A 25,386-nucleotide genomic window follows, 5' to 3' on the forward strand; every position below is an offset into this window, starting at 1 on the left:
GCCGACCTCCTCCTCCCTCCATCCTTTATATACGTGGCCAAGGGGCACCCCATAGACACACAAGTTGATCATTGATCTCTCTTAGCCATGTGCGGTGCCCCCCTCCACCATAATCCACCTCGGTCATATCGTAGCGGTGCTTAGGCGAAGCCCTGCGTCGGTAGCTTCATCGACACCGTCACCACGCCGTCATGCTGACGAAGCTCTTCCCCAAAGCTCTACTGGATCGTGAGAGCGCGGGACATCACCGAGCTGAACGTGTGCTGAACGCGGAGGTGCCGTACGTTCGGTACTGAGGATCAGTCAATCGTGAAGATGTACGACTACATCAACCGTGTTGTCATAACGCTTCTGCTTACGGTCTATGAGGGTACGTAGACGACACTCTCCCCTCTCATTTCTATGCATCACCATGATCTTGCGTGTGCGTAGGAAAATTTTAAAATTACTACGTTCCCCAACAAATCATTATGTTGTCTTCCTTGTCCAACATCAACAATTTTGGCATATAATATTTTGATGGGGGCTCACAATCACAAAAGATTTCCAAGATAGTGTATTTGCATGTGGAAGTTCTCTTCCTTCTACTAATCATTCATGAATTGCTTGTATGACCAGTATTGTGATTGTCAAGCCTCAAAAGATTTCACTTTCTAAACCCAATGTGAAGCTACCACTAGGCATGATATGAACATATAATTTCAACTTCATGATATTCAGTTCATTCACAATTTACTCATAGGATATAAGTGAAGCACAAGAGTAAATGACAAACTACTAGAAAAAGATATAAGTGAAGATCAAACGAGTAGTTTATGTAAATGGGTAGCCATTTGAGGACTCTCTTTTATTTGAAACTTTTAGATATAAGTATTTTATTAAAATAGCAAGCAAAACAAAATAAAAAATGACATCCCAAGAATAGCACACATCATGTGAAGAAGCAAAAACTTAGGCTCAACCGATACTAACCGATAATTGTTGAAGAAGAAAGGTGGGATGCCTACCAGGGCATCCCCAAGCTTAGATGCTTGAGACTTCTTAGAATATTAACTTGGGATGCCTTGGGCATCCCCAAGCTTGAGTTTTGTGTCTCCTTAATTCCTCTCATTTCACGGTTTCCTTAAATCTCAAAAGCTTTATCCACACAAAACTCAGTAAGAACTCATGAGATAAGTTAGTATAAACCAATGCAAAAACCTTATCATTCTCTACTGTAGCAAATCACAAAAATTATTATTCAACATTGCATACTAAATGCCTCTGCATATTTAATACTCCTATCCTCAAATAGAATCATTAAACAAGCAAACATACGCAAACAATGCAAATATAACAGCAATCTGCCAAAACAGTCCAGTCTGTAAAGAATGCAAGATTCATCATACTTATTCAACTTAAAAAATTCTTAAAATTTAACACACTGTAGAAAATATATCAGAGCTTGTTGTGCAAAAAGTTTCAACTTTTTATCACATTCTGACTTTTCTCGGGAATTTTTGCAACAGTGATAAACTTTTTGTTTTGAAATAGCAACTCATATACTTGCAAAATAAGCATGGTAAAGGCTATCCTTAACATTTTTATTGAAAATAAAGATGCAAAACATTATTATAAATAACAGCAAGCAAATCCTAACAAAACAAAATGACACTCCAAGCAAAACACATATCATGTGACGAAAAAAAATGTAGCTCCAAATGAGGTTACCGATAATGTTGGAGACGAAAGAGGGGATGCCTTCCGGGGCATCCCCAAGCTTAGTTGCTTGGATCTTCCTTGAATATTACCTTGGGGTGCCTTGGGCATCCCCAAGCATAGGGTCTTGTCACTCCTTATTCTCCTCACATCGACATCTCACCCAAAACTTGAAAACTTCAATCACACAAAACTTAATGGAACTTCGTGAGATAGGTTAGTATGATAAAGAGCAAACCATTTCACTTTGGTATTGTCAAAGACAAGATTCATAATTGTTTCCACACAATGCCTACTGTAGCATATCATTTCCACAATTTATATTGAGCAATATAAGCCATAGAAACTAGAAAACAAGCAAACTATGCATTGAAAACAAAATGTGTCAAAAACAGAACAGTCTGTAGTAATTTGTACTCCAACCATACTTCTGCTACTCCAAAAATTCTGAAATATTAGGAAAACGTAGGGAATTTGTATATCTATCACCTGTAAAACATTCAGATCAAAAGCACGTTCCAATGAATTTTCAAAATTCCCAGACTGAGTGCAAACGTTTCTGTTTTTGCACAGATTCAAGTCAACTATCATCCACACTATCCCAAAGGCTTTTACTTGGCACTTTATTGAAACAAAATAAACAAAACATGATTACTACAGTAGCATAATCATGTGAACACATAAAAACAGTAGGGGTAAATGTTGGGTTGTCTCCCAACAAGCGCTTTTCCTTAATGCCTTTTAGCTAGGCATGATGATTTCAATGATGCTCGCATAAAAGATAAGTATTGAAACATAAAGAGAGCATCATGAAGCATACGACTAGCACATTTAAGTCTAACCCACTTCCTATGCATATGGATTTTGTGAGCAAACAATTTATGGGAACAAGAATCAACTAGCATAGGAAGGCAAAACAAGTGCAACTTCAAAACTTTCAACATAAAGAGAGGAAACTTGATATTATTGAAATTTATATAAGCATATGTTCCTCCCTCATAATAATTTTCAGTGGCATCAAGAATGAATTCAACAATATAACTATCACATAAAGCATTCTTTTCATGATCCACAAGCATAGAAAATTTATTACTCTCCACATAAGCAAATCTCTTCTCATTCATAGTAGTGGGAGCAAATTCAACAAAATAACTATCATGTGATTGAAAATTAAAATCATGATGACAAGTTTCATGGTTATCATTATTCAATATAACATACATGTCATCACCATAATCATCATAGATAGCAACCTTTTTCTCAAAGTCAATTGAAGGCTCATCCAAAATGGTGGATCCATCATTAAATGAAGTCATGACCTCTCCGAATCCACTTTCATCATTATAATCATCATAAATAGAAGGCATGCTACCATTATAACAAATTTACACATCAAATCTTAGGGGACTAAAAATATCATCTTCATCAAACATAGCATCCCCAAGCTTATGGCTTTGCATATCATTAGCATCATGGATATTCAAAGAATTCATACTAACAACATTGTAATCATGCTCATCATTTATGCCAAACATTCTATTGAATTCTTCTTCTATCAATTGAGCACAATTTTCCTTTCCATCATCTTCACGAAAGATATGATAAAGATGAACAATATGATGCAACCTCAATTCCATTTTTACTTTTCTTTTTATAAACCAAACTAGTGATAAAACAAGAAACTAAAAAATTCAATTGCAAGATCTAAAGATATACCTTCACGCACTCACCTCCCCGGCAATGGCGCCAGAAAAGAGCTTGATGTCTACTATGCAACTTTATTCTTGTAGACTCGTGTTGGGCCTCCAAGCGCAGAGTTTGTAGGACAGTAGCAATTTTCCCTCAAGTGGATGACCTAAGGTTTATCAATCCGTGGGAGGTGTAGGATGAAGATGGTCTCTCTCGAACAACCCTGCAACCAAGTACAAGAAATCTCTTGTGTCCCCAACACACCGAATACAATGGAAAATTGTATAGGTGCACTAGTTCGGCGAAGAGATGGTGATAGAAGTGTAATATTGATGGTAGAAATATATTTTTATAATCTTAATAAATAAAAACAGCAAGGTAGCAAATAGTAAACGGGCACAAAAAGGGTATTGCAATGCTTAGAAACAAGGCCTAGGGTCCGTAGTTTCGCTAGTGCAATCTCTCAACAATGCTAATATAATTGGATCACATAACCATCTCTCAACGTGCAACGAAGAATCACTCCAAGGTTCTTATCTAGCGGAGAACATAAGAATAAATTATTTGTAGGGTACGAAACCACCTCAAAGCTATTCTTTCCGTTTGATCTATTCAAGAGTTTGTACTAAAATAACACAAAGCTATTCTTTTCGTTCGTCTATCCTAGAGTTCGTACTAAAATAACACCAAAGCAAATTCATGTTCATAATACTCAATCCAACACAAAGAACTTGAAAGAGTGCCCCAAGATTTCTACCGGAGAAACAAAACAAGAACGTGCATCAACCCCTATGCATAGATTATCCCAATGTCACCTCGGGAATCCGCGAGTTGAGTGCCAAAACATATATCAAGTGAATCAATACAATACCCCATTGTCACCACGAGTATTCAATTGCAAGACATATATCAAGTGCTCTCAAATCCATAAAAGTATTCAATCCGATAAAACAAAATCTCAAAGGGAAAACTCAATTCATCACGAGATAGAGAGGGGAAAACACCATATGATCCGACTATATTAACAAAGCCCGCGATACATCAAGATCGTGACATCTCAAGAACACGAGAGAAAGAGAGAGATTAAACACATAGCTACTGGTATCAACCCTCAGCCCCGAGGGTGGACTACTCTCTCCTCATCGTGGCGGCCGCCGGGATGATGAAGACGGCCACTGATGATGATCTCCCCCTCCGGTAGGGTACCGGAACAGGGTATAGATTGGTTTCTCGTGGCTATAGAGCCTTGCGGCGGAGGAACTTCTGATCCAGGGCTACCCCGAGGGTTATTTGAATATATGAGAATTTATAGGGCGAAGAGGGGGTGCGGGAGGCCACCGAGGTGGGCACAACCCACCTGGGCGCGCCCTGGTGGGTTGTGCCCCCCTCGGGGCACCCCCAGGTGCTTCCCTTGTCCACTGGTGGTCTTCTGGTCCATAAGAAATCCAAAAAAAGTTTCGCGGTGTTTGGACTCCGTTTGATATTGATTTCCTGCGATGTAAAAACAAGCAAAAAAACAATAACTGGCCCTGGGTACTGGGTCAATAGGTTAGTCCCAAAAAATGATATAAAGTTGCTATAAAATGATTGTAAAACATCCAAGAATGATAATATATTAGCATGAATACTTCATAAATTATAGATACGTTGGAGACGTACCAAGCAACAAGCCAGAAGACCCCTTCAGGAGCTCCAGGAGATCGTGCTTAGAGTGCCGTATAGCACTATACGTTTTCGAACTTTTTGGTAACTTGTTGCGAAAGGGGAGAAAGTGTATAGATCATAGGCTTCGGGAGAGAGTGCCTCTTGTTTTTTGTTGGTTTCTTTGCCTTGCTACTCTTGCTACCTTTGGTCGTTTGGTTGTTTGATCCCTATGCTATATTTGTGTTATGCTCGTGAGGTACTTATGTGATTGTGTGTTTGATCATATGATGCTCAATGTGTGCTTGCATGGTTATATCTATGTTATGTTTGTGTATGATCAATCACTTGTATCCTTGGTGATGAGTGCATGTTATTTAACTCTTATCATTTTGAGCGCTCCACCAAGATGTATGTGACATGGAAGAGTGACTCATGATCCTAATCAATTGTGCTTTTTCATTCAAAAGCAAATTTTAAATAATGCACCAATTTAGGTGGAGCTCTTGCTTATCACATACTTCTCAAAGCGACGATGTATTTCATTCATATTATCATTTCTCAAAGCTTTGATCTATATGTTGTCATCAATTACCAAAAATGGGGAGGTTAAAAGTGCAACTAATCCCTGGGTGGTTTTGGTAATTCATAACAACATATAGCTCATTGAACTAATATCCATTCAAGTATAATGTTTCAGAAAGTTCAATGAATGGCATGGCATGGACTAGAGACGTGGACCCCTCAAAATGCTAAGGAACATGTTGGCAAAAGCTCAAGACTCTTCATTTCTATTTTAGTGATCCAATATCACATTGAGTCCATAGGAAAGCCAATACTATTAAAAGAGGATGAGGTGTTGCTTAATGGTCTACTTGCTCAAAATGCTTAGTGATATTGCTCAAAAGCCCTCAACCACTTTCTCATTTCCAAATATGTCCAAAATACAAAGTCAAACTCGGCCCCACCGAAATCTTCTATCCGGCGCCACTGAGTTCATTTGACATAGCCACTGCCAGAAACCCTAGACATTTCGGTCACATCGAGATGACCCTGCAAACTCTCTGTTTCCCTTTGTAACATTTAGGTTTCACCGAAATGACCAATCGGTCCCACCGAGTTTGCCTGACATCCTCTCTCTTGCCTTATTACTTCACTTTGGTCTAACCGAGTTGATGCAATCGGTGCCACCGAGTTGGTGTTTGCCCTAAGCCCTAGCACATTAGTCCCACCGAGTTGTTCCACTCGGTCCCACCGAGATTCCTAAATCAGTCTCACCGAGTTCTCCTATTCGGTCTGACCAAGTTGGGTCAAATGTGTGTAACGGTTCGATTTTGTGTGGAGGCTATATATACCCCTCCACCCCCTTCTCCATTAGAGAGAGAGATCCATCAGAACGTGCCTACACTTCCTGCTTACATATTTCGAGAGAGAACCACCTACTCATGTGTTGAGACCAAGATATACCAATCCTACCACAAGAATCTTGATCTCTAGCCTTCCCCAAGTTGCTTTCCACTCAAATCATCTTTCCACCATATCCAAATCTGTGAGAAAGAGTTGAGTGTTGGGGAGACTATCACTTGAAGCACAAGAGCAAGGAGTTCATCATCAACACAACATCTATTACCTTTTGAAGAGTGGTGTCTCCTAGATTGGTTAGGTGTCGCTTGGGAGCCTCTGACAAGATTGTGGAGAACCAAGAAGTTTGTAAGGGCAAGGAGATCGCCTACTTCGTGAAGATCTACCCGAGTGAGGCAAGTCCTTCGTGGGCGATGGCCATGGTGGGATAGACAAGGTTGCTTCTTCGTGGACCCTTCATGGGTGGAGCCCTTCGTGGACTCGCGCAACCGTTACCCTTTGTGGGTTGAAGTCTCCATCAAGGTGGATGTACGATAGCACCACCTATCGGACCCACGCCAAAAATCTCCGTGTCATCATTGCGTTTGCACTCTCCAAACCCTTCCCTTTACCTTTATATGCAATGTTTTACTTTCCGCTGCTACACTCTTAGAATTGCATGTGTAGGTTGATTGCTTGACTTGTGCTAAGTTGCTAAAATCTTCCCACAACTAAAATTGGGAAAAGGTTAGATTTTTATTTGGTCAAGTAGTCTAATCACCCCCCTCTATACCTACTCTCGATCCTACAGTATCATACTTTTAATACATCATCAACCCGGTAAGGATCGTCCTCCTTCTTTGACCTTGACGAGAACCACAGTGAACTCCAAGCAGATGATCATACAGTTGTTATACCATACTATTAATCCATCATCAACTAGGTAAGGACCTGTTGGGGAGCGTTGCATGGATAACAAAAAAAATTCTACACACACGCAAGATCTATCCATGGAGAAGCATAGCTACGAGAGGGGAAGAGCATCTACGTACCCTTGTAGATCTCTAAGCGGAAGCGTTTATCACGCGGTTGATGTAGTCGTACTCTTCGCGATCCGATCACGATCCAACCGATCTAGTGGCGAACGGACAACACCTCCGAGTTTAGCACACGTGCGGCTTGATGACGTCTCTTCCTTCTTGATCCAGCAAGTAGGAGAGGAGAAGTAGATGGGATCACAACCAACACGACGACATGGTGGTGATGGTGGTGGTGGAGCACCGACAGCGCTTTGCTAAGCGTCGCCGAGACAAGGTGGTGGAACTACGGAGTAACGGGAGAGAGAGGGGCGCCAAGGGTTTGGTGTATCCTCTTGGGGCGCCCCTCCCCTCTATATATAGGTGGAGGGGCCTGGGAAAAAGCCCCTCCAAGCCCTAGGGCGCAGCTAAGGGGGAGAGGACTTGGACTCCAAGTCCAATCCTATTCCTACTAGGACTCCTTACTTTTTTGCCTTCCCTAGCCACATGGACTTTTGAGGACTTGGTGCGCCTAGACCAATAAGGCCAATGCACCTCCCCGCAGCCCATGCTAGCCCTTGGGTCGTGGCGAACCCACTTGTGGACTTCGGACCCCTCCAGAATCCTCCGGAACCTTCTGGAAGCTTCCCGGTACAATACCGAAAAAACCGCACCTTTTTCCGGAACCCAAAATATGACTTCCCATATATAAATCTTTGCCTCTCGACCATTCCGAGACTCCTCGTGACGCTCGGGATCTCATCCGAGACTCCGAGCAACATTTGGTTACCACTCATCAAATATCCCAATACTACTCTAGCGTCAACGAACCTTAAGCGTGCGACCCAACGGGTTCAGGAATTATGTAGTCATGACCGAGACACCTCTCCGGTCAATAACCAATAACGGGACCTGCATGCCCATATTGATTCCTACATATTCCACAAAGATCTTTATCGGTTGAACCTTTGTGACAACATACATAATTCCCTTTGTCTGTCGGTATGTTACTTGCACGAGATTCGATCGTCGGTATCTCTATACCTAGTTCAATCTCGTTACCGACAAGTCTCTTTACTCGTTTCGTAATACATCATCTTGCAACTAACTCCTTAGTCACTTTGCTTGCAAGCTTCTTGTGATGTGTATTACCGAGAGGGCCCAGAGATACCTCTCTGATACACTGAGTGACAAATCCCAATCTCGATTCGCACCAACTCATCAGACACCTTTAGTGATACCTATAGAGCATCTTTATGATCACCCAGTTACGTTGTCACGTTTCATAGCACACAAGGTATTCCTCCGGTATCCGGGAGTTGCATGATCTCATGGTCGAAGGAACATGTATTTGACATTAAGAAAATAGTAGCAATATACTGAACGATCATATGCTATGCTAACGGTGTTGAGGAACGTAGTAATTTCAAAAAAATTCCTATGCACACGCAAGATCATGGTGATGCATAGCAACGAGAGGGGAGAGTGTTGTCCACGTACCCTCGTAGACCGATAGCGGAAGCGTTAACACAACGCGGTTGATGTAGTCGTACGTCTTCACGATCCGACCGATCAAGTACCGAACGCACGGCACCTCCGAGTTCTACACACGTTCAGCTCGATGACGTCCCTCGAACTCCGATCTAGCCGAGTGTTGAGGGAGAGTTTTGTCAGCACGACGGCGTGGTGACGATGATGATGTTCCACCGATGCAGGGCTTCGCCTAAGCTCCGCAACGGTATTATCGAGGTGTAATATGGTGGAGGGGGGCACCGCACACGTCTAAGAGATCTCAAGGATCAATTGTTGTGTTTCTGGGGTGCCCCCCTGCCCCCGTATATAAAGGAGCAAGGGAGGAGGAGGCCGGCCCTAGGAGGGGGCGCACCAAGTGTGGAGTCCTACTAGGACTCCCTAGTCCTAGTAGGATTCCACCTCCCATATGGAATAGGAAAAGAGTAAGGGAAAAAAAGAAGGAAGGAAGGGGGCGCCCCCCTTCCCTAGTCCAATTCGGACCAGACCAAGGGGAGGGGTGCGGCCACCCTTGAGGCCCTTTTTCTTCTTTCCCGTATGGCCCAATAAGGCCCAATACGTATTCCCGTAACTCTCCGGTACTCCGAAAAATACCCGAATCACTCGGAACCTTTCCGAAGTCCGAATATAGTCGTCCAATATATCGATCTTTACGTCTCGGCCATTTCGAGACTCCTCGTCATGTCCCCGATCTCATCTGGGACTCCGAACTCCTTCGGTACATCAAAACTCAATAAAACTGTCATCGTAACGTTAAGTGTGCGGACCCTACGGGTTCGAGAACTATGTAGACATGACCGAGACACGTCTCCGGTCAATAACCAATAGCGGGACCTGGATGCCCATATTGGCTCCCACATATTCTACGAAGATCTTTATCGGTCAGACCGCATAACAACATACGTTGTTCCCTTTGTCATCGGTATGTTACTTGCCCGAGATTCGATCGTCGGTATCTCGATACCTAGTTCAATCTCGTTACTGGCAAGTCTCTTTACTCGTTCCGTAATACATCATCCCGCAACTAACTCATTAGTCACAATGCTTGCAAGGAATATAGTGATGTGCATTACCGAGTGGGCCCAGAGATACCTCTCCGACAATTGGAGTGACAAATCCTAATCTCGAAATACGCCAACCCAACAAGTACCTTTGGAGACACCTGTAGAGCACCTTTATAATCACCCATTTACGTTGTGACGTTTGGTAGCACACAAAGTGTTCCTCCGGTAAACGGGAGTTGCATAATCTCATAGTCATAGGAACATGTATAAGTCATGAAGAAAGCAATAGCAACAAACTAAACGATCGAGTGCTAAGCTAACGGAATGGGTCAAGTCAATCACGTCATTCTCCTAATGAGGTGATCTCGTTAATCAAATGACAATTTATGTCTATGGCTAGGAAACATAACCATCTTTGATTAACGAGCTAGTCAAGTAGAGGCATACTAGTGACACTCTGTTTGTCTATATATTCACACATGTATTATGTTTCCGGTTAATACAATTCTAGCATGAATAATAAACATTTATCATGATATAAGGAAATAAATAATAACTTTATTATTGCCTCTAGGACATATTTCCTTCAGTCTCCCACTTGCACTAGAGTCAATAATCTAGTTCACATCGCCATGTGATTTAACATCAATAGTTCACATCACCATGTGATTAACACCCATAGTTCACATCGTCATGTGAGCAACACCCAAAGGGTTTACTAAAGTCAGTAATCTAGTTCACATCGCTATGTGATTAACACCCAAAGAGTACTACGGTGTGATCATGTTTTGCTTGTGAGATAATTTTAGTCAACGGGTCTGTCACATTCAGATCCGTAAGTATTTTGCAAATTTCTATGTCTACAATGCTCTGCACGGAGCTACTCTAGCTAATTGCTCCCACTTTCAATATGTATCTAGATCGAGACTTAGAGTTATCTAGATTAGTGCCAAAACTTGCATCGACGTAACCCTTTACGACGAACCTTTTGTCACTTCCATAATCGAGAAACATATCCTTATTCCACTAAGGATAATTTTGACCGCTGTCCAGTGATCTACTCCTAGATCACTATTGTACTCCCTTGCCAAAATCAGTGTAGGGTATACAATAGATCTGGTACATAGCATGGCATACTTTATAGAACCTATGGCCAAGGCATAGGGAATGACTCTCATTCTCTTTCTATCTTTTGCCGTGGTCGGGCTTTGAGTCTTACTCAATTTCACACCTTGTAACACAGGCAAGAACTCTTTCTTTGACTGTTCTATTTTTGAACTACTTCAAAATCTTGTTAAGGTATGTACTCATTGAAAAACTTATCAAGCGTCTTCATCTATCTCTATAGATCTTGATGCTCAATATGTAAGCAGCTTCACCGAGGTCTTTCTTTGAAAAACTCCTTTCAAACACTCCTTTATGCTTTGCAGAATAATTCTACATTATTTCCGATCAACAATATGTCATTCACATATACTTATCAGAAATGTTATAGTGCTCCCACTCACTTTCTTGTAAATACAGGCTTCATTGCAAGTCTGTATAAAACTATATCCTTTGATCAACTTATCAAAGCGTATATCCTTTGATCAACTTATCAAAGCATGAATAATAAACCTTTATCATGATTAAGGATATATAATAATAACCATTTTATTATTGCCTCTAAGGCATATTTCCATCAGGACCATCCTTCCTTCTTTCTCCTTCACTGTAGCCACAGCCAACGACTACCTACTCCCTCCCTGCAGCGCTGGAGATTTCGATTCACCATACCCCCTCGTAGCACCGCAGGATAAGGATGGCACTCGGCCATGTGCCGCCACATGCTTTACTTGTCATCGCCATTGGAACGAGCCGCGGCGTGGATGTGAAAAGAGGGAGGGGGAGGCGAGATGCAGAGGGCAAAGGTAGAGATCTGAGCCGCTTGCTCCCAGCCGCTAGGCTCTCTACTGTCGAGCGCCCTTCAAGCCGCTTCTCTGCATAGCCGCCGGATCGTACGCCCACACGTACAGGTAAGCCAGAAAATTCTAGAGGTAGGCACACATTACTCTCAAATGGGCCGCCCCGCAGTTTAAGCAACACCCATAGGTTGATAACGCTGGTCCACACACTCCCACATCTCAACGCAGGATAGTGCTTCATTTTGTGGGAGCTTAGTAATTTACTCTCTCTGTTTCTAAATATAAGTCTTTTTAAAGATTTCAATACGAACTACATACAGATGCATATGGACATATTTAGAATGTAGATTAATTCATTTTGCTTTGTATGTAGTCCATATTAGAATCACTAAAAAGACATATTTAGGAATGAAGGGAGTAGAAGATACGCTACGCAAGGAACACTCTCTGTCCTTCTTTAATTGATAACAGAAAAATAAGACCTCCGTGCTCCGGCTACTTCTTTCTAGTGGCAGTGGCATGTTGTTCTACAGTTGCTACTTTTCTTTTTAAAAGAAAGAGACAAAAATTTCTAGACTTTAGAGATGTCAACGTCAAGAAGAAAGAGTCAAATAGTACGAGGGGTATGTTCAATTTTAGCTGCGGAAAATCCATCCAGAATCATTAAATACATGGAAAATCCAACTAGCCACCTAACTGCAAACCAACTGTCGCCATTTATCCAGTTGCAAAATCCTACCAGCTCTGGAGAACGGAGACAGGCAGCAACAACGAACCAACGTCACTGTCCATCACCATTGGCACCTTCTCAGACCAAGTCCAATATAACTGCCATGTAACCGTGTTGTGGGGATCCTTTGTGGAACCACATGATTCGACCCGTTGCAGTGTGTTCCCCGGCCAAAAGAAACGTTCATTGCATCTAGATATACTTCGTCTCTCGACTAGTCTAGAAGTCCGATTTTTAGCGTTAAAATCTGACGCCCTTGTGTACGTCGAATTCCGATCAAATGCATGACAATTACTAAATGTAACATTATAACATTTTCTGATTATTTTTCGGGCACCTTAAACCGGTCTCAAACGTCCGGACAGCTCGTCCGGTCATTGACCGGTCACGGAAATCTGACCTACCCGGACGCCTCAAACGACCCTCAAATGCTCGGATTGTCCGGCACCCCTCATATCTAGCCCAAATGGGGCTGCCCGGGCGCGCCCGGACATGTCCGACATGTCAGCCCCGCCCGCCCCGACCCCACTCCGTCCCCACAAGTATCCTCAATCTGGAAACCTTAGCTCAATCCGCTCTCGATCCGTCTCTTCGTCTTTCCTCCGATTTCTCCGATTCGATCCACTCCGACAACTCTGGCGACCATGTCAAGCGCCGACAGCCGCTCCTCCTCCTCCTACGACGACAAGCTGGCCCTCCGCATTGCCCTCGAGGGGTCCAAGGTGGACACGGGTGGCAGTTCCGGATTGGCCGCCTTGCCTCCCCCCTTCCCCCGCCGCCGGCGCAGCGAGGAAGCCGGCGCTGGCTCCTCCCGACCCGTGTTTGGCTTCGCGCGGGCTGCGCAATCCACGCCGCCCCTGCCTCCGCCGGCTGCTGCTCCCCCTCATGGGCAGCGGCGGGTGCTTGTGCCCGCCACGCCGGCCCGGACGCGCACGCCGGAGTCGGAGGCGCGTGCCACCCACCGCGAGAGGCAGCGGGCAAGGGAGAGGGACGCGGCGGAGAGCTCTGTTCGCCGCCGCCGCGGGTTACCGGCGAAGCCCGATGAGGACGAGCGGCTCCTCGCGTGGGTCTACCACTGGTCGCTTACGACAGCGGAGGCGGACGATCGGCGGCTCCGCCGGAAGAAGCCAAGGCTCTCCGGCTAGCTATCGAGCAGTCCGAGCGCGAGGCCAAGGAGAAGGCGACGAAGGCGTCTAGGCTGGCGAAGCTCCGTCCGGCGCCTCAAGGTCCTCATCATCGCCTACTCCTCCTCCGACGATGACGATGACGATGGCGGCTCCTCGTCCAACGACTCGGACGATCCTCCACTAGCCGCCGACGGCTACCGCTGTGCCGGCGACCGAAAGGGGAAGTTGCCGGCTCGAAAGTGGTGAAGATCTGCTTTTCTTCAGTTTAATTTCAAGTTTTAGATGGAGTTTCAAGTTGTCCGTCGTTTATGTGAACTTTGGTGGTCCTTTGAACATCTGATCGTGATCTTTTGGTGAAAGTATTGTGCTTGCCTATGTCCATTTGCTGATTTACGTAGTTTGATCGACGTTGCATAGTTTAGTATGGATATAGGGGATCGGATATGAGATACACGGATGTGGACGACGCTATTTAAGGAGTGCTCGATCACTGCATGTGAACGTGTCTGGGCGCGTGGGCAGGCGTTTGAGAGGTCATATTTGTCGTACGCGGCTGTAGATGCTCTCACACGGCAAAAAATCCGGAGTGTTTGCTGGAGAATGTTAAAAATCTGATCCCTATTAAAGAAACAGGTCCTAGGTGCCGAGTGTGCCATTTCCCCCCGAACCGCAGATACTTGTATAAAGAAAGGGTATGACTAGGTTTTAATCGACTAAGACTTAACCAAGTCTCTGTCAAGTGAACATGAATCTTCATGCAAAATCAAAGAAAGATAGTATCAACTGAGACATAACGAAGTCTTTTTGACTTAACTGATAAAGAAATGTGAGCCAACTGACATTCCTGAACTTGTAGACTGAAAACCGTTAACAGTGCAAAAATTCCTATGTAGAGTCGAACTGCTGCTACCTTACAATGTATGCAAATAGAATCAACAGATCCATTTTATTGACAGTAAATTGCACTATCCTACGGGTTCTTGTCAAACTGCCCGCCTTGAGGGCAAGCTGTCACGCCGCGCTTTCTCTTTCAAGGTGCGTTGCTGTCACAAGAGAGCCCCGTTGCCCAGGAGGACAGCAGAGTGGCCCACATCCGTCCCATGCCTGCGCGTCGCGTGGGTCCCCATCCGCACCCCCGCGAGCTCCAGCTGGTTCCGATCCACTGAACGCCCCCGAGCCCAACACTCTCCCGACCCAGCAAGTCGCGCTACCTGGCTGGCGCCTCCGGTGCCGCACCGCGTTGAGCCGTGCACGCGGGGACGTCGCGCTCCACGCGCTAAACTATATAAACCGCCACCTTTCCCTCCCAAATCCAAACCACCTGCTTCCACTCCCTCCCCCAGCTTACACTCGCAGCTACCATAGCCGGCCATGGACCTCAGTGCCCTCAGCAGCGACTACTCGTCGGGGACGCCGTCCCCGGTGGGCGCGGACGGCGGCAACAGCGAGGGCTTCTCGACGTACATGACGGTGTCTTCGGCTCCGCCGAAGCGCCGCGCCGGGCGGACCAAGTTCAAGGAGACGCGGCACCCGGTCTACAAGGGCGTGCGCCGGAGGAACCCCGGGAGGTGGGTCTGCGAGGTGCGGGAGCCGCACAGCAAGCAGAGGATATGGCTCGGCACGTTTGAGACCGCAGAGATGGCGGCACGCGCGCACGACGTGGCCGCGCTGGCGCTGCGCGGCCGCGCCGCCTGCCTGAACTTCGCCGACTCGCCTCGGCGGCTCCGGGTCCCGCCCGTGGGTGCTAGCCCTGATGAGATACGGCGGGCCGCGGTAGAGGCGGCTGAGGCATTCCTGCCGGCACCCGTCCAGAGCAATGCGGCCGCCGAGGAGGCAGCCGTTGCACCAACGGAGCAGTTCGCCGGTGACCCGTACTATGGAATGGACGATGGGATGGACTTCGGGATGCAGGGCTACCTCGACATGGCGCAGGGGATGCTCATTGCCCCTCCTCCGATGGCGGGCCCGTCAGCGACTGTCGGAGAGGGCGACGATGACGGCGAGGTCAGCTTGTGGAGCTACTGATTACGCGCATTTGAGTTATGTCTTGTGTGGGGGCGCGAAGAACTTCTAATGGACGTGCAGCTTTATATTGCAATCCAGTACAGGAAGTGTACTGCATGGTTGCCCTTCCATTTTCTCTTTTCTGAACTTCTCTGGGTAATGTATGTTTGCTCTCTGATGAACTGCGATCAGAAGAAGCAGAAGGTCTGATCTTGAGTTTGGTAGATGGTGCACGCTTGTCGGGTTATGGCTTGTGAGTGTTCGAACTCCGAAGGAGTGTTGGGGCTAGCTATATGTATCTCCCTTGTTTATTAAGCATGAGAGGAGTGTCTTCGTCGGTGTTTGGTTAAGCAAAGTGTAATTTTCTTGGTGTATAATTAGCAGCAGCATGCTGCTAGAGGATCTCTAACCGATCCCTTACAAAGCTTAATTCGTTGCAAAGTTTTAGAGGAGTAAAAAACCGGATTTTCTCCTTCAAACCGCACCTAACCGATCCCTTGTAACATTTAGAGTACAACTTTGGAAGTGCTAAAAGTCTGACGTTAAACTTTTAGGCATGACAAATCAAACATTTTTCATGGCAATTTATGTCGACGCAAGGATGACAAATTTAGTTGGCGAGCACGACACTTTCCTGGCAAAAAAATGTTGTGAGCCGGATTTGCCATGCTTGTCAACTTAACTTGCCACCCTTGGTAAACATAGAAAATGTTCAATTTGTCATACCTAAAAATCCGACGTTCGCTAGATAGTCAGGTCCTAAGATAGTCGGGTCCTAAATTTTTTACTCCACTGTGCACCGGATGGGTTTTTTTGGGATAGTTGTAGGGTAGGCGGTGGGTCGGGATTGTCAGGCGGATATGCCCGGGCGTGCCCTGGCCACCCTATATCTGTCTTTTATTTTGGCTGGATATGATGGGTGCCGATCAGCCTGGATGTTTGAGGCCTGTTTTAGGCGTCGGTCTGAATTGAAAAATCGTGACCGATCAAATGACTTGATAAGCCGTTCGAATGATGCCGGTTTAAGGCACCCAGGTGTAAATGCTCTAATTGCGACAACTTTCACACCACGTACGAGTACATGCTAGAAGAATATTTTATTCTGAATGCGTGTCATACCCGGCAGAGCTAATGTGAGAGCAATGCCAATTTTTATTGAGTGCCTATGTGAGAGTTACAATACAGAGGCGGGGTCATATAGCCAAGTGCTGGGAGTAGAACCCTTAGCTAAGAGCATCTTCAGCCGTTGGCCTTTTAGGGGGCTTGAAAAATCGCCGCCTGGAGACGAACCGGTGCAAAAAATCGGCCTGAAGGCAATCGGGTTCCTAGCCTCTGTCCCCAGTCGCTTTTTTTTAATAGTTTTGAAAAAAAATCAGATAAAATTCGACAAACATTACAAAGATTCGGCAAACAGGACATGAATTTTGGCGTTTTACATAGAAAACTTAAAATTTACTAGATAAAAAACTTGCTGAGCGCGGCGTAGTCGCCGTCGTCGCCGCCGTCGTCCTTCTCCTTCTTCACGCTACTGAACCCCTGCCCGGGGTCGCCCTGGCGGACAGGTTTGGCCGGGGGCAGCGCGTCGTCGTCGCTATCTTCAAGCACCATGACGCCCCCTTCTTCGCGCCCACGGCGGCGCGCGGCGATCTCTGCCAGGGCGCGGCGCTGGCGGTCCATCTCCAGCCACGCCCAATTTTCCCGCGCCCACTTCATGGCCGCCTCGTCATCGAGCTCCAGCTCCATCTTCACGGCGGCAAGCCCCGGCTCCGTCTTCACGGCGGCGAGCCCCGACTCCGTCTTCGGCTTGACGAAGCGGGGAGGAGTCAAGGAGGAGGCACGCCCGCCCTTGTTGATGACGATGCTGGAGCTGCGGGTGCGCCGGCCGAGCGGCGTTTCCGCGGGCTCGGCCTTGACGCTGAAGAGCGCCGGCGACCCGGAGGAGTGGGAGGAGGAGTGAGGAGAGAGGGGCTGCGGGCTGGTGTGTCCACCGGCGAGGGGGCGTTGGTTTATATAGCGGCCGGTGGGTGGCGTCGTGTGTACGCGTGGCAGGGAGGGGGCGCGTCGCCGCACCGCGCCGTCCGTGAGGAATCAACGGAAGGCTGACCGGAGGCAGCCTTGGTATTGATTCCCCACAGGAAACCGAAGCGATGTGAGCACGACGAGGCGCGGGTTGCTGACTCGGCGGGCCCGCCATTCTTTCGCGCCAAAAACGGTCGCCCCGGCCCCCTCGGACGCCCCCCAACGCACCGGGTTCGGCCTGGATCCGTCGGCGCCAGTTTCAGTCCTAACCGGCAAAAAAGGACTCATGGGGATGTGATTGGGTCGTATTTTGGGCGCCGGCCTCAAAAAAGGGGCCTGTCGGGGCAGGGCCGGAGATGCTCTAAACTTGTTAATTCATGTGTGACTTTGTTGGCCTCACTGTATACATGCACAGTTGTCCCCGACACTAAAACGGCCGCTCTTCCGTGCAACCCAAAGTCAGCTAACATTAAATTAACTAATTTTTTTGTAAACCTATAGGTTTGCTATGTTCTTGCCAAACCGGGTAGATCAATTGGATCGGCACTGTATGATTCCATGTAACTATTGCTATAAATAGATAGTTAAAATGTATAAGTAAAATATTTTTCTGACTCAATTAGCATGCTATAAATACTAGTAGAATGCCCGTGCGTCGCCACAGGCTAACAAATGAGTTTGTAAACAATGCCCATTTTCCTCTCCACAAACGAGCACATTGCATGGAATATTTAATCACAACCGCTTTGCTAATCTTCCCCTCTAACGCGGGCCGGGCTCGCTAAGAGCAGCCAACAACTTAACTTGCAGGCTTTAAAACCTGCTCATACGGTAATGGCGAGGGGTTTTGCGGATCCCTTTCTCTATGAGTTTCGGTTGATAATGACTTAAGGTGGTAGTAAAAAGTCATAGCAAAACCGGTAGCGACTTGTACTAGAAAACAAGTAAGTGTAATTCCCCCTAAACAATAAAATATGTTGACATGGGGAGGAACATATTTACTAGTTATATCATCTGCAATTGCCTGAATCTCAAGACGTTCCTCACACAAATACAAACATCTTTTTTCTCTCTATTCTTACAAACACCACACATTCCTCTAGCCGCTCTTCCCCGTTGATTTAATTTGTCATCAATCACCTTCTTTCTCCATACATAATTAATCCTGTAAATTTATTGCCTTCCCGACACAACATCTAGATAACAAAAAACTACTCTACAATTTTTCTATATTAACTACCATGATCCTAACATATAAATAAAAATATTTGAACAAGAAATGAAGGTCCCATAATAATGCTATACTCTCTAAATCATACATCCCATCTACACGTGAGAAGCGGCAACAAACACACACGTGAATAGCGGTGCCCCTGCCAGCAGCTGCTGCATCTCCCCGGATCCATCATCTCCAACTTCCCTCCCTAATAATTCCAATTAGAAGATAATGGGGCTCCACCTCCCTAATAATTCCAATAAGAGAATGGGAGATAGTCATGTAATTGTAATTTGTAAGAATAAAGCTCTCGCCTGATAAACCATAAATCCACAATTCTCTCTCCCTTTCTCCCCCTCCCTCTCTTCCTCTCTCCCTCTCTGTCTCTCTCTCTCTCTCTTGCCCTTCCTCTCCCTCTTCTGTCTCTTTGAAAAGGCAATCACGTACCGCGACGGATGATATCCTGTTCTATGTATGATTGACATGTAAAACGGTTCTCAGCTATCGCAGGAGGTGATAGTGCACTAAATTTGATGAAGTTAAAGATGCATGTATTGTAGTGCCAATGTTTGTTTCTTCTTGTCTTATACCGCGACAAAGATAAAGCTTGACAATAGTCTCTCTCTCTCTCTCAAAAGGCAATCACATATCGCGACGGATGATATCCTATTCTATGTATGATTGACATGTAAAATGGTTCTCCGCTATCGCAGGAGGTGATGGTGCACTAAATTATTGTTTTCGTAAATAATGATGAAGTTAAAGATGCATGTATTGTAGTGCCAATGTTTGTTTCTTCTTGTCTTAGACCGCGACAAAGATAAAGCTTGACAACAGTCTTGGTTATCCCTAATGAAAATCGAAGGCGATAAAATTCAGAAGTTGATTTCCAATAGTAGGCCAAGCACCAATGATCAATTGATGCTATCGAACAGCTTGATCACCACCTCGACTTTGCTGCCACTGACTTTCCAAGTGCATGAAGCTAGACAACGCTTAATTTTTGGTGTTTCTTAAATTTGAAACAATAGCTTCTTCGTGTCAATTACGCAATTCCATCAGATGACAAGTTGACACATAAATTATACCAAATAAAAATAAGCAAATCTGACTTTCCAACTCCAAAATAATTTCACTATTGACATTAAAAATATTTGATTCTACATTTTCATGCTCATAATCCATATACACGTTTGGAAAGTCCCTCAGACAAATAAAAGCAATCTCAATTCGCTTAAACCATAACCCTCTACTAAAACAAATTCCATTGAAAAGGGGCGAGGTAGCTAAACCTTCAAACATGAACTTGTAATATGATGCTGAAGAATAACGGCCCGCCGCTGTGAGAACAACAATCGGTCCTTCTGGCTAATGTTTCCTCCTGTAGTAGCGATCCCAAAATATCAGACAGCTGTGTCAATTCATCAAAGTCTTGCTGGTAAAAGGGAGATAGTGAAAAACACAAAGTCCTTCAATGCTGTTGCCCCTATCGTAACATGAAGTTATCTGGACTATAAGCAAAGGAGAACAATTAAGGAAAATGAATCACCAAAATGTGCACATGCAAATTCTCCTTAGACGCTAGACCAAACCAGAAATGTATTTTGAGCCGAGTTAAGCCTCACCAAAATCATGCCCTCTTATCTTGGATAAACACTCTCCATATATAGGCCCTTCCTAGCAGCCAACACCGTCTTGAAGGCACTTTCAAATGCAGAGGATAACTTACACCAAAAGCAACAATGGAGCCACCCTTTTATTTATTTTTCCCGTGGCAATAGGAGATGCAGACCATCAGTTGCATACATGGAACATACAGACTAAAGACACCTATGTACGATTACCCTTTTTATGGAGTCATAAGAGTCACCCCACAAATGACAAGAAAATAACAAATCAGTTGCTTTGCTAGCTGCCGATATGAACCCTACACCTCTAAATGACGATCACAACAAAATCTGACAAAAAACCATAAAAAGCGACATACCTGCCAAAGAACCAACTCAACAAGAGCATGTGCAGCTCACCAAAAATCCATATTTCGGTTGCTTGAAATACCAGCTCTGAAGCAGGGCAATGACTCTCTGAAAACTATGACATCTAAAAATAAATGGCACAATTCAAAATTTTGCTATAATAGAAAGCTAATGACGTGTGTACACTGATCATGTTTTTTATTTTGGATGGCAACTACTGAAGCTATAATGGTACAATCGACAGATTACAACAAGAAGATATGGTCAGTTTTGCAAGGCAGAATAAGCGATCAATTTACCTTAACAATTAGCTAGAGTACTGGCTCCCTATGAGAACCACGGTCTAGATTTTCTCATCCTATATAATACGCTCCCATGACACAAAAACCTACCTTATAAGGTACATGAAAGTGAAGCCCAACTAAATACAAGAGAGTACCTTTTAGACTTTCAATGAGGGCTCTAACTGGAATGAATATGTAGAATGTGGTGGTGTTGATTGGAGCGGCTGAAGTGTGATCTAGATAATTATTTTGGAGAAGAAATCATTGTAGTCACTATTGGGTCCAATTTCACACCCCAGCACTGCAACAGTTCGATGATGTAGCGGGACCTTACTTCACCGCCGGTAGCATACAAATAAAATAAATATGACTCCAATATAGGTTAGTGAGCAGCATTACAAATGCGCTCGTACAAACAGACTACAGTATGGAGAACCAAACGCACGAGAACATAGTACCTGCACTGCATTTCATCGAATATGTCACGTGCAAAAACTCGTATTCCTCATCTTCCAACATGCGTGCTTGCTCCACCATGGAAAAAGTGCAGCCCTGAAAAGCGTATGAAACCACTCCACGCTACAACGCCGATGAGCTGAATTCTTAGTTACCGAGACAAGCGTATGAAATTTTTTAGAATATACATATTCAGCAAAGTTAAACGTATACAGTTGTAGGCCTCTCCCAAGCGCAAGAATAAAATATGTACTTAAGGAAAGGAAGTCCACAGAGAAACATCAGAGGGAGATCAGATGGACATAACTGGAATGCACAACCATAAGAATATTAGTGTCATTGAAAACTTAATTTTAGAAGTGCACCAAATTCAACATGAAAGTAACCAATCTAAGGTAACCAGCATAGTATTCATATCTCAAAATGTACCAACGAGCAAAGTCCAAAATGAAGAAGAGAACTATAGCAAAATACCTTATAGGTCAGGAATTTTAGTTTAACCATCAGATTTGAATCCTCATCAGCCAGACCGTCCTTAGCGGACTAATTGAATCCAAAGCACCACCGATATTTTTCAGTGTAAGTGTGGACATCTTCAGAAAGTTCAGCAGGCATCTTATTATTCCCCTTGAACATGTTTACTTCAACGAAGAAACCTAAGCATGAAACATAGGCCAGTCAAAGGCACATCAGTGCAGGTATTAATTGCAAGAACTGAAAGTTGATTGTCATGAGAGGTGAGAGAGTTTTATGTAATAAAAGGTTCATCTTACCTCTGTATAGTAGCCATAACTCTTGATTTTTCCTAGAAAGGAAAATGGGGGATCCATTAGAGTTAATAAATCTAAAAAAAAAAGAAGAAAGAAGAGATATTTCCATATACTAATGAGATACTCTATCTCATATTATAAAGCGTAACTTATTCAGACATGGGAAATAAATAAGCCATTAATAGTATAGGAAAATGGTCATGGTAGCCATGAAGTCATTGTCTAGGGAAGGAGAGAAGATTTAGTATGCGGATTTAATCATAAGTGGTGAAGGTAGGTGAGAAATAAACAATGGCAAAAGCGAGAGAAAAAAATCATAACGTCTGAATGAAGGCATTATATTTTTAAAGAGGGGTGAAAATTTAAACGTCCATGGATAAGCATCTTGTAATACAAGGATGATTTCGCAAATTTACTCATCTCTTGCTGCAAATGTCCAAAAGCAGAATCACTGTGCCCATGGATAAGCATCTTGTAATACAAGTAATCATTTGAAAGAGAATCAAATTTTTGATTATTCCAGTAACATCTGAAAGCTGCAGGGAAATTTTTCTGCTTCACCAGATGAAACATCTCCTGTAACAGTTCAAAACAGGAAGAACTGAATTACTATCTAACAAGCTATTGGCTTTTTGATATTACAGTTATCATGCATTTAAAACAAGAGTATGTCCATTACAGTCAAGAACAATCTATTGTTGGACAAGAACCAATAAAATGAGCTAACCTGTAATTTCTTAATTTCATAGTTCGTTGGACGCACTTGCAGAAAATGGATGACGGGTAATGTATCAACATTTCGAGACAGAGCCTCAAGACCACTGTTTCCAAACCAATCACAGTGGTCCGAACACATTGAAGATCCAACATTTTCAAGAAGTGCTTTCATTTGCTGTCATATAGAAGTAGAAGTTACAACAAGGTAGAAGGTAGAACCAATACAAAGTTTGACAGACAGGAGGATACCACTTCACAATATTAAATAATACCTGCTTCTCATCTGACCTATTAGCAGCATATATTTGTCATAAACTTGGTCCTAAATCAGAGTCGCCTGCATATAATGGTAGCTTTCTGAATCAGTAGGCATATAAAGTGTTTTCAACTTCACAGATCAGAAGCATCAAACAATCTCAGAAAATGTTCAAATGCATCAGAAAATCTGTTAGGATATCTAATGAAGGTTGTGGGAGGTTTCTCAAAACTTTCACGACTGACAATACAGGCAACCAGACCTTCAAGTATCTCACCTTGCACCATTACATAATCCTTTGACCCCAGAACAAATAGCTAGTACTTCAATGGTGGGGAGAGATGAAAATATATGAGGTCAGTTGAGACCAGCAGTAAAGACTAAGAAGAGTGTCAGGCAAAAGATAATCTTCGAGATAATCATACCTGCCACAGATACATCAGCAATGTCACCAAGGGCTTCGCAAACAGGTGTGGCAGTCCACTCTTCACACAAGAATAATGCGGTAGATTTCCTAATGGAGATGCAAACAGAAAGAATAATATTTTACGAGTGGACCCAGCACCAAATGCATATCTGCGTTCATATGAAATCGATGATACACATGTGAATTGAACAAGAATTTAGTAACTTCATGAGCATAGGCTGGCTGATCATCATATTCAAGCAATAATCTACTGCGGCAAACATAATAGCACTGCACTTGTTTTTCGAATACTGCACGATAGCAAAACATGGGATGTCACAATAACACTGCACTCCTTCTCCAAACTCCAACGAACACCTAAAAACAGGAGTAGTATATATGTGAAAATATTCACGTACCCAATCGCCAGCCTCCCGTAGATGTCCACGTTGCTACAGTCGAAGGCCTCCTGCAGGACCGCCCAGAGCGTGTGGTCGCAGACGAGCTCCGCTTCGGACGGGTCACTGAACTCCTCCCAGGCTACAGGGGATCTCGGCCTGGTCTCGGAGCCCCTCTGGAGGGTGAGGTGAATTGAAACTGCCCTGGCCTGGAGACGCGGCGACGGTGACGCCGTCTCCAGGAGATCGGCGGGGGCGACCTCGGGGACAGGGATTCAAGCCGCCCTGCCCTGGATCCGCGGCGGCAGGGTCTCCCCTCGGACGACAGCTTCTCCCCTGCTTCTCCCCTCGGACGGAGGCGGCGGCATCTCCCCTCGGCGGTTTCGTCCCCTCCCCTCGGCGGCGGCGGGGTCTCCCCTCGTACGGCGGCGGCGGCAACGAAAGAACTATCGAGATGATGGAGATCGGGGATAGGATCGACAGGCTGATTTTTTGCGGCGTGGGGTGTGGGAGGTGACGAAAAAACCAGCGAAAAAAACGGACGTGGGAGGTGGGAGGGAGGACGAAAATAAACCGGTGTTGGTGGGACGAAAAAAAACCTGGAAGCGAGACTACCAACTGCTCCATTAGGAGTAGAGATCTTCTCACAGAAATATAACTATTAATTACGAACATGGAAACAAAAATAATAGTACTTTATTATTGTCATTATGGCATATTTCCAATGGTCAGCAGGGTGACGATGATGATAAGCAACATGGTGATGATGATGAGATCCAGGAGGATGATGATCCTAACAATGTGTCAATGGACAAGTGGCCTAAGCCTGATTATTGGGAGTTTCATAATGAGAATTCGTATGTCTGTGACTGGGATCATGATGTGGATCAATGTTTTTGGAACTTTAGTCAGAAGGGAATGTTTGATGAAATCCTCATGGTGAAGAAGGATAAGTTGGCTCATCACAAGGATATTGATGAGGAATATGTGTGCAAAAATTTGAACGTATGGTGCCTCTGTAGGTATATATCCATGCATACGAAACCACTGATCCGACAGAGCTTCACCATCCAGAATGAGTGCAAAGTCGGAGAACTGGAAGAGGAGGTGGAGCAGCCTTGCGGTGCTAAAATATTTTCGTGAAGAGAGGAGAGAGATGGGGCAGCATCCGCACAAAGATCATAGATGCGTTTGGAAGGGGTTG

At 44.6% G+C, this 25,386-nt stretch overlaps 1 protein-coding gene and 1 long non-coding RNA gene across 15 annotated transcripts; one reads left to right on the top strand and one right to left on the bottom strand.

Moving 5' to 3' along the window:
- The first annotated feature begins 15,000 nt into the window (after positions 1 to 15,000).
- On the top strand, positions 15,001 to 16,125 carry LOC123141644 (dehydration-responsive element-binding protein 1G). The gene has a single exon (XM_044560734.1). The coding sequence runs from the start codon at positions 15,052 to 15,054 to the stop codon at positions 15,703 to 15,705; it is 654 nt and encodes a 217-aa protein (XP_044416669.1). The 5' UTR covers positions 15,001 to 15,051; the 3' UTR covers positions 15,706 to 16,125.
- Positions 16,126 to 20,031: 3,906 nt separating this feature from the next.
- Positions 20,032 to 24,692, bottom strand: LOC123145091 (uncharacterized). 14 transcript variants are annotated; one of them, XR_006472099.1, is made up of 7 exons: positions 24,204 to 24,687; positions 23,804 to 23,892; positions 23,656 to 23,695; positions 23,395 to 23,459; positions 23,133 to 23,297; positions 22,409 to 22,981; positions 20,032 to 22,291 (listed from the first exon to the last, which is right to left on the bottom strand). It is a non-coding gene; the product is annotated as an uncharacterized lncRNA (long non-coding RNA). The 14 variants fall into 14 exon arrangements; XR_006472098.1 differs by having other exon boundaries at positions 23,641 to 23,695; XR_006472092.1 differs by having other exon boundaries at positions 23,656 to 23,701.
- Positions 24,693 to 25,386: the final 694 nt, after the last annotated feature.

This window comes from Triticum aestivum, chromosome 6D (assembly GCF_018294505.1).
Source record: "Triticum aestivum cultivar Chinese Spring chromosome 6D, IWGSC CS RefSeq v2.1, whole genome shotgun sequence".
NCBI lineage: Eukaryota > Viridiplantae > Streptophyta > Magnoliopsida > Poales > Poaceae > Triticum > Triticum aestivum.

Coding starts and splice junctions, on each gene's coding strand:
- LOC123141644 (XM_044560734.1), top strand. CDS start 15,052: ATGGACCTCAGTGCCCTCAGCAGCGACTACTCGTCGGGGACGCCGTCC.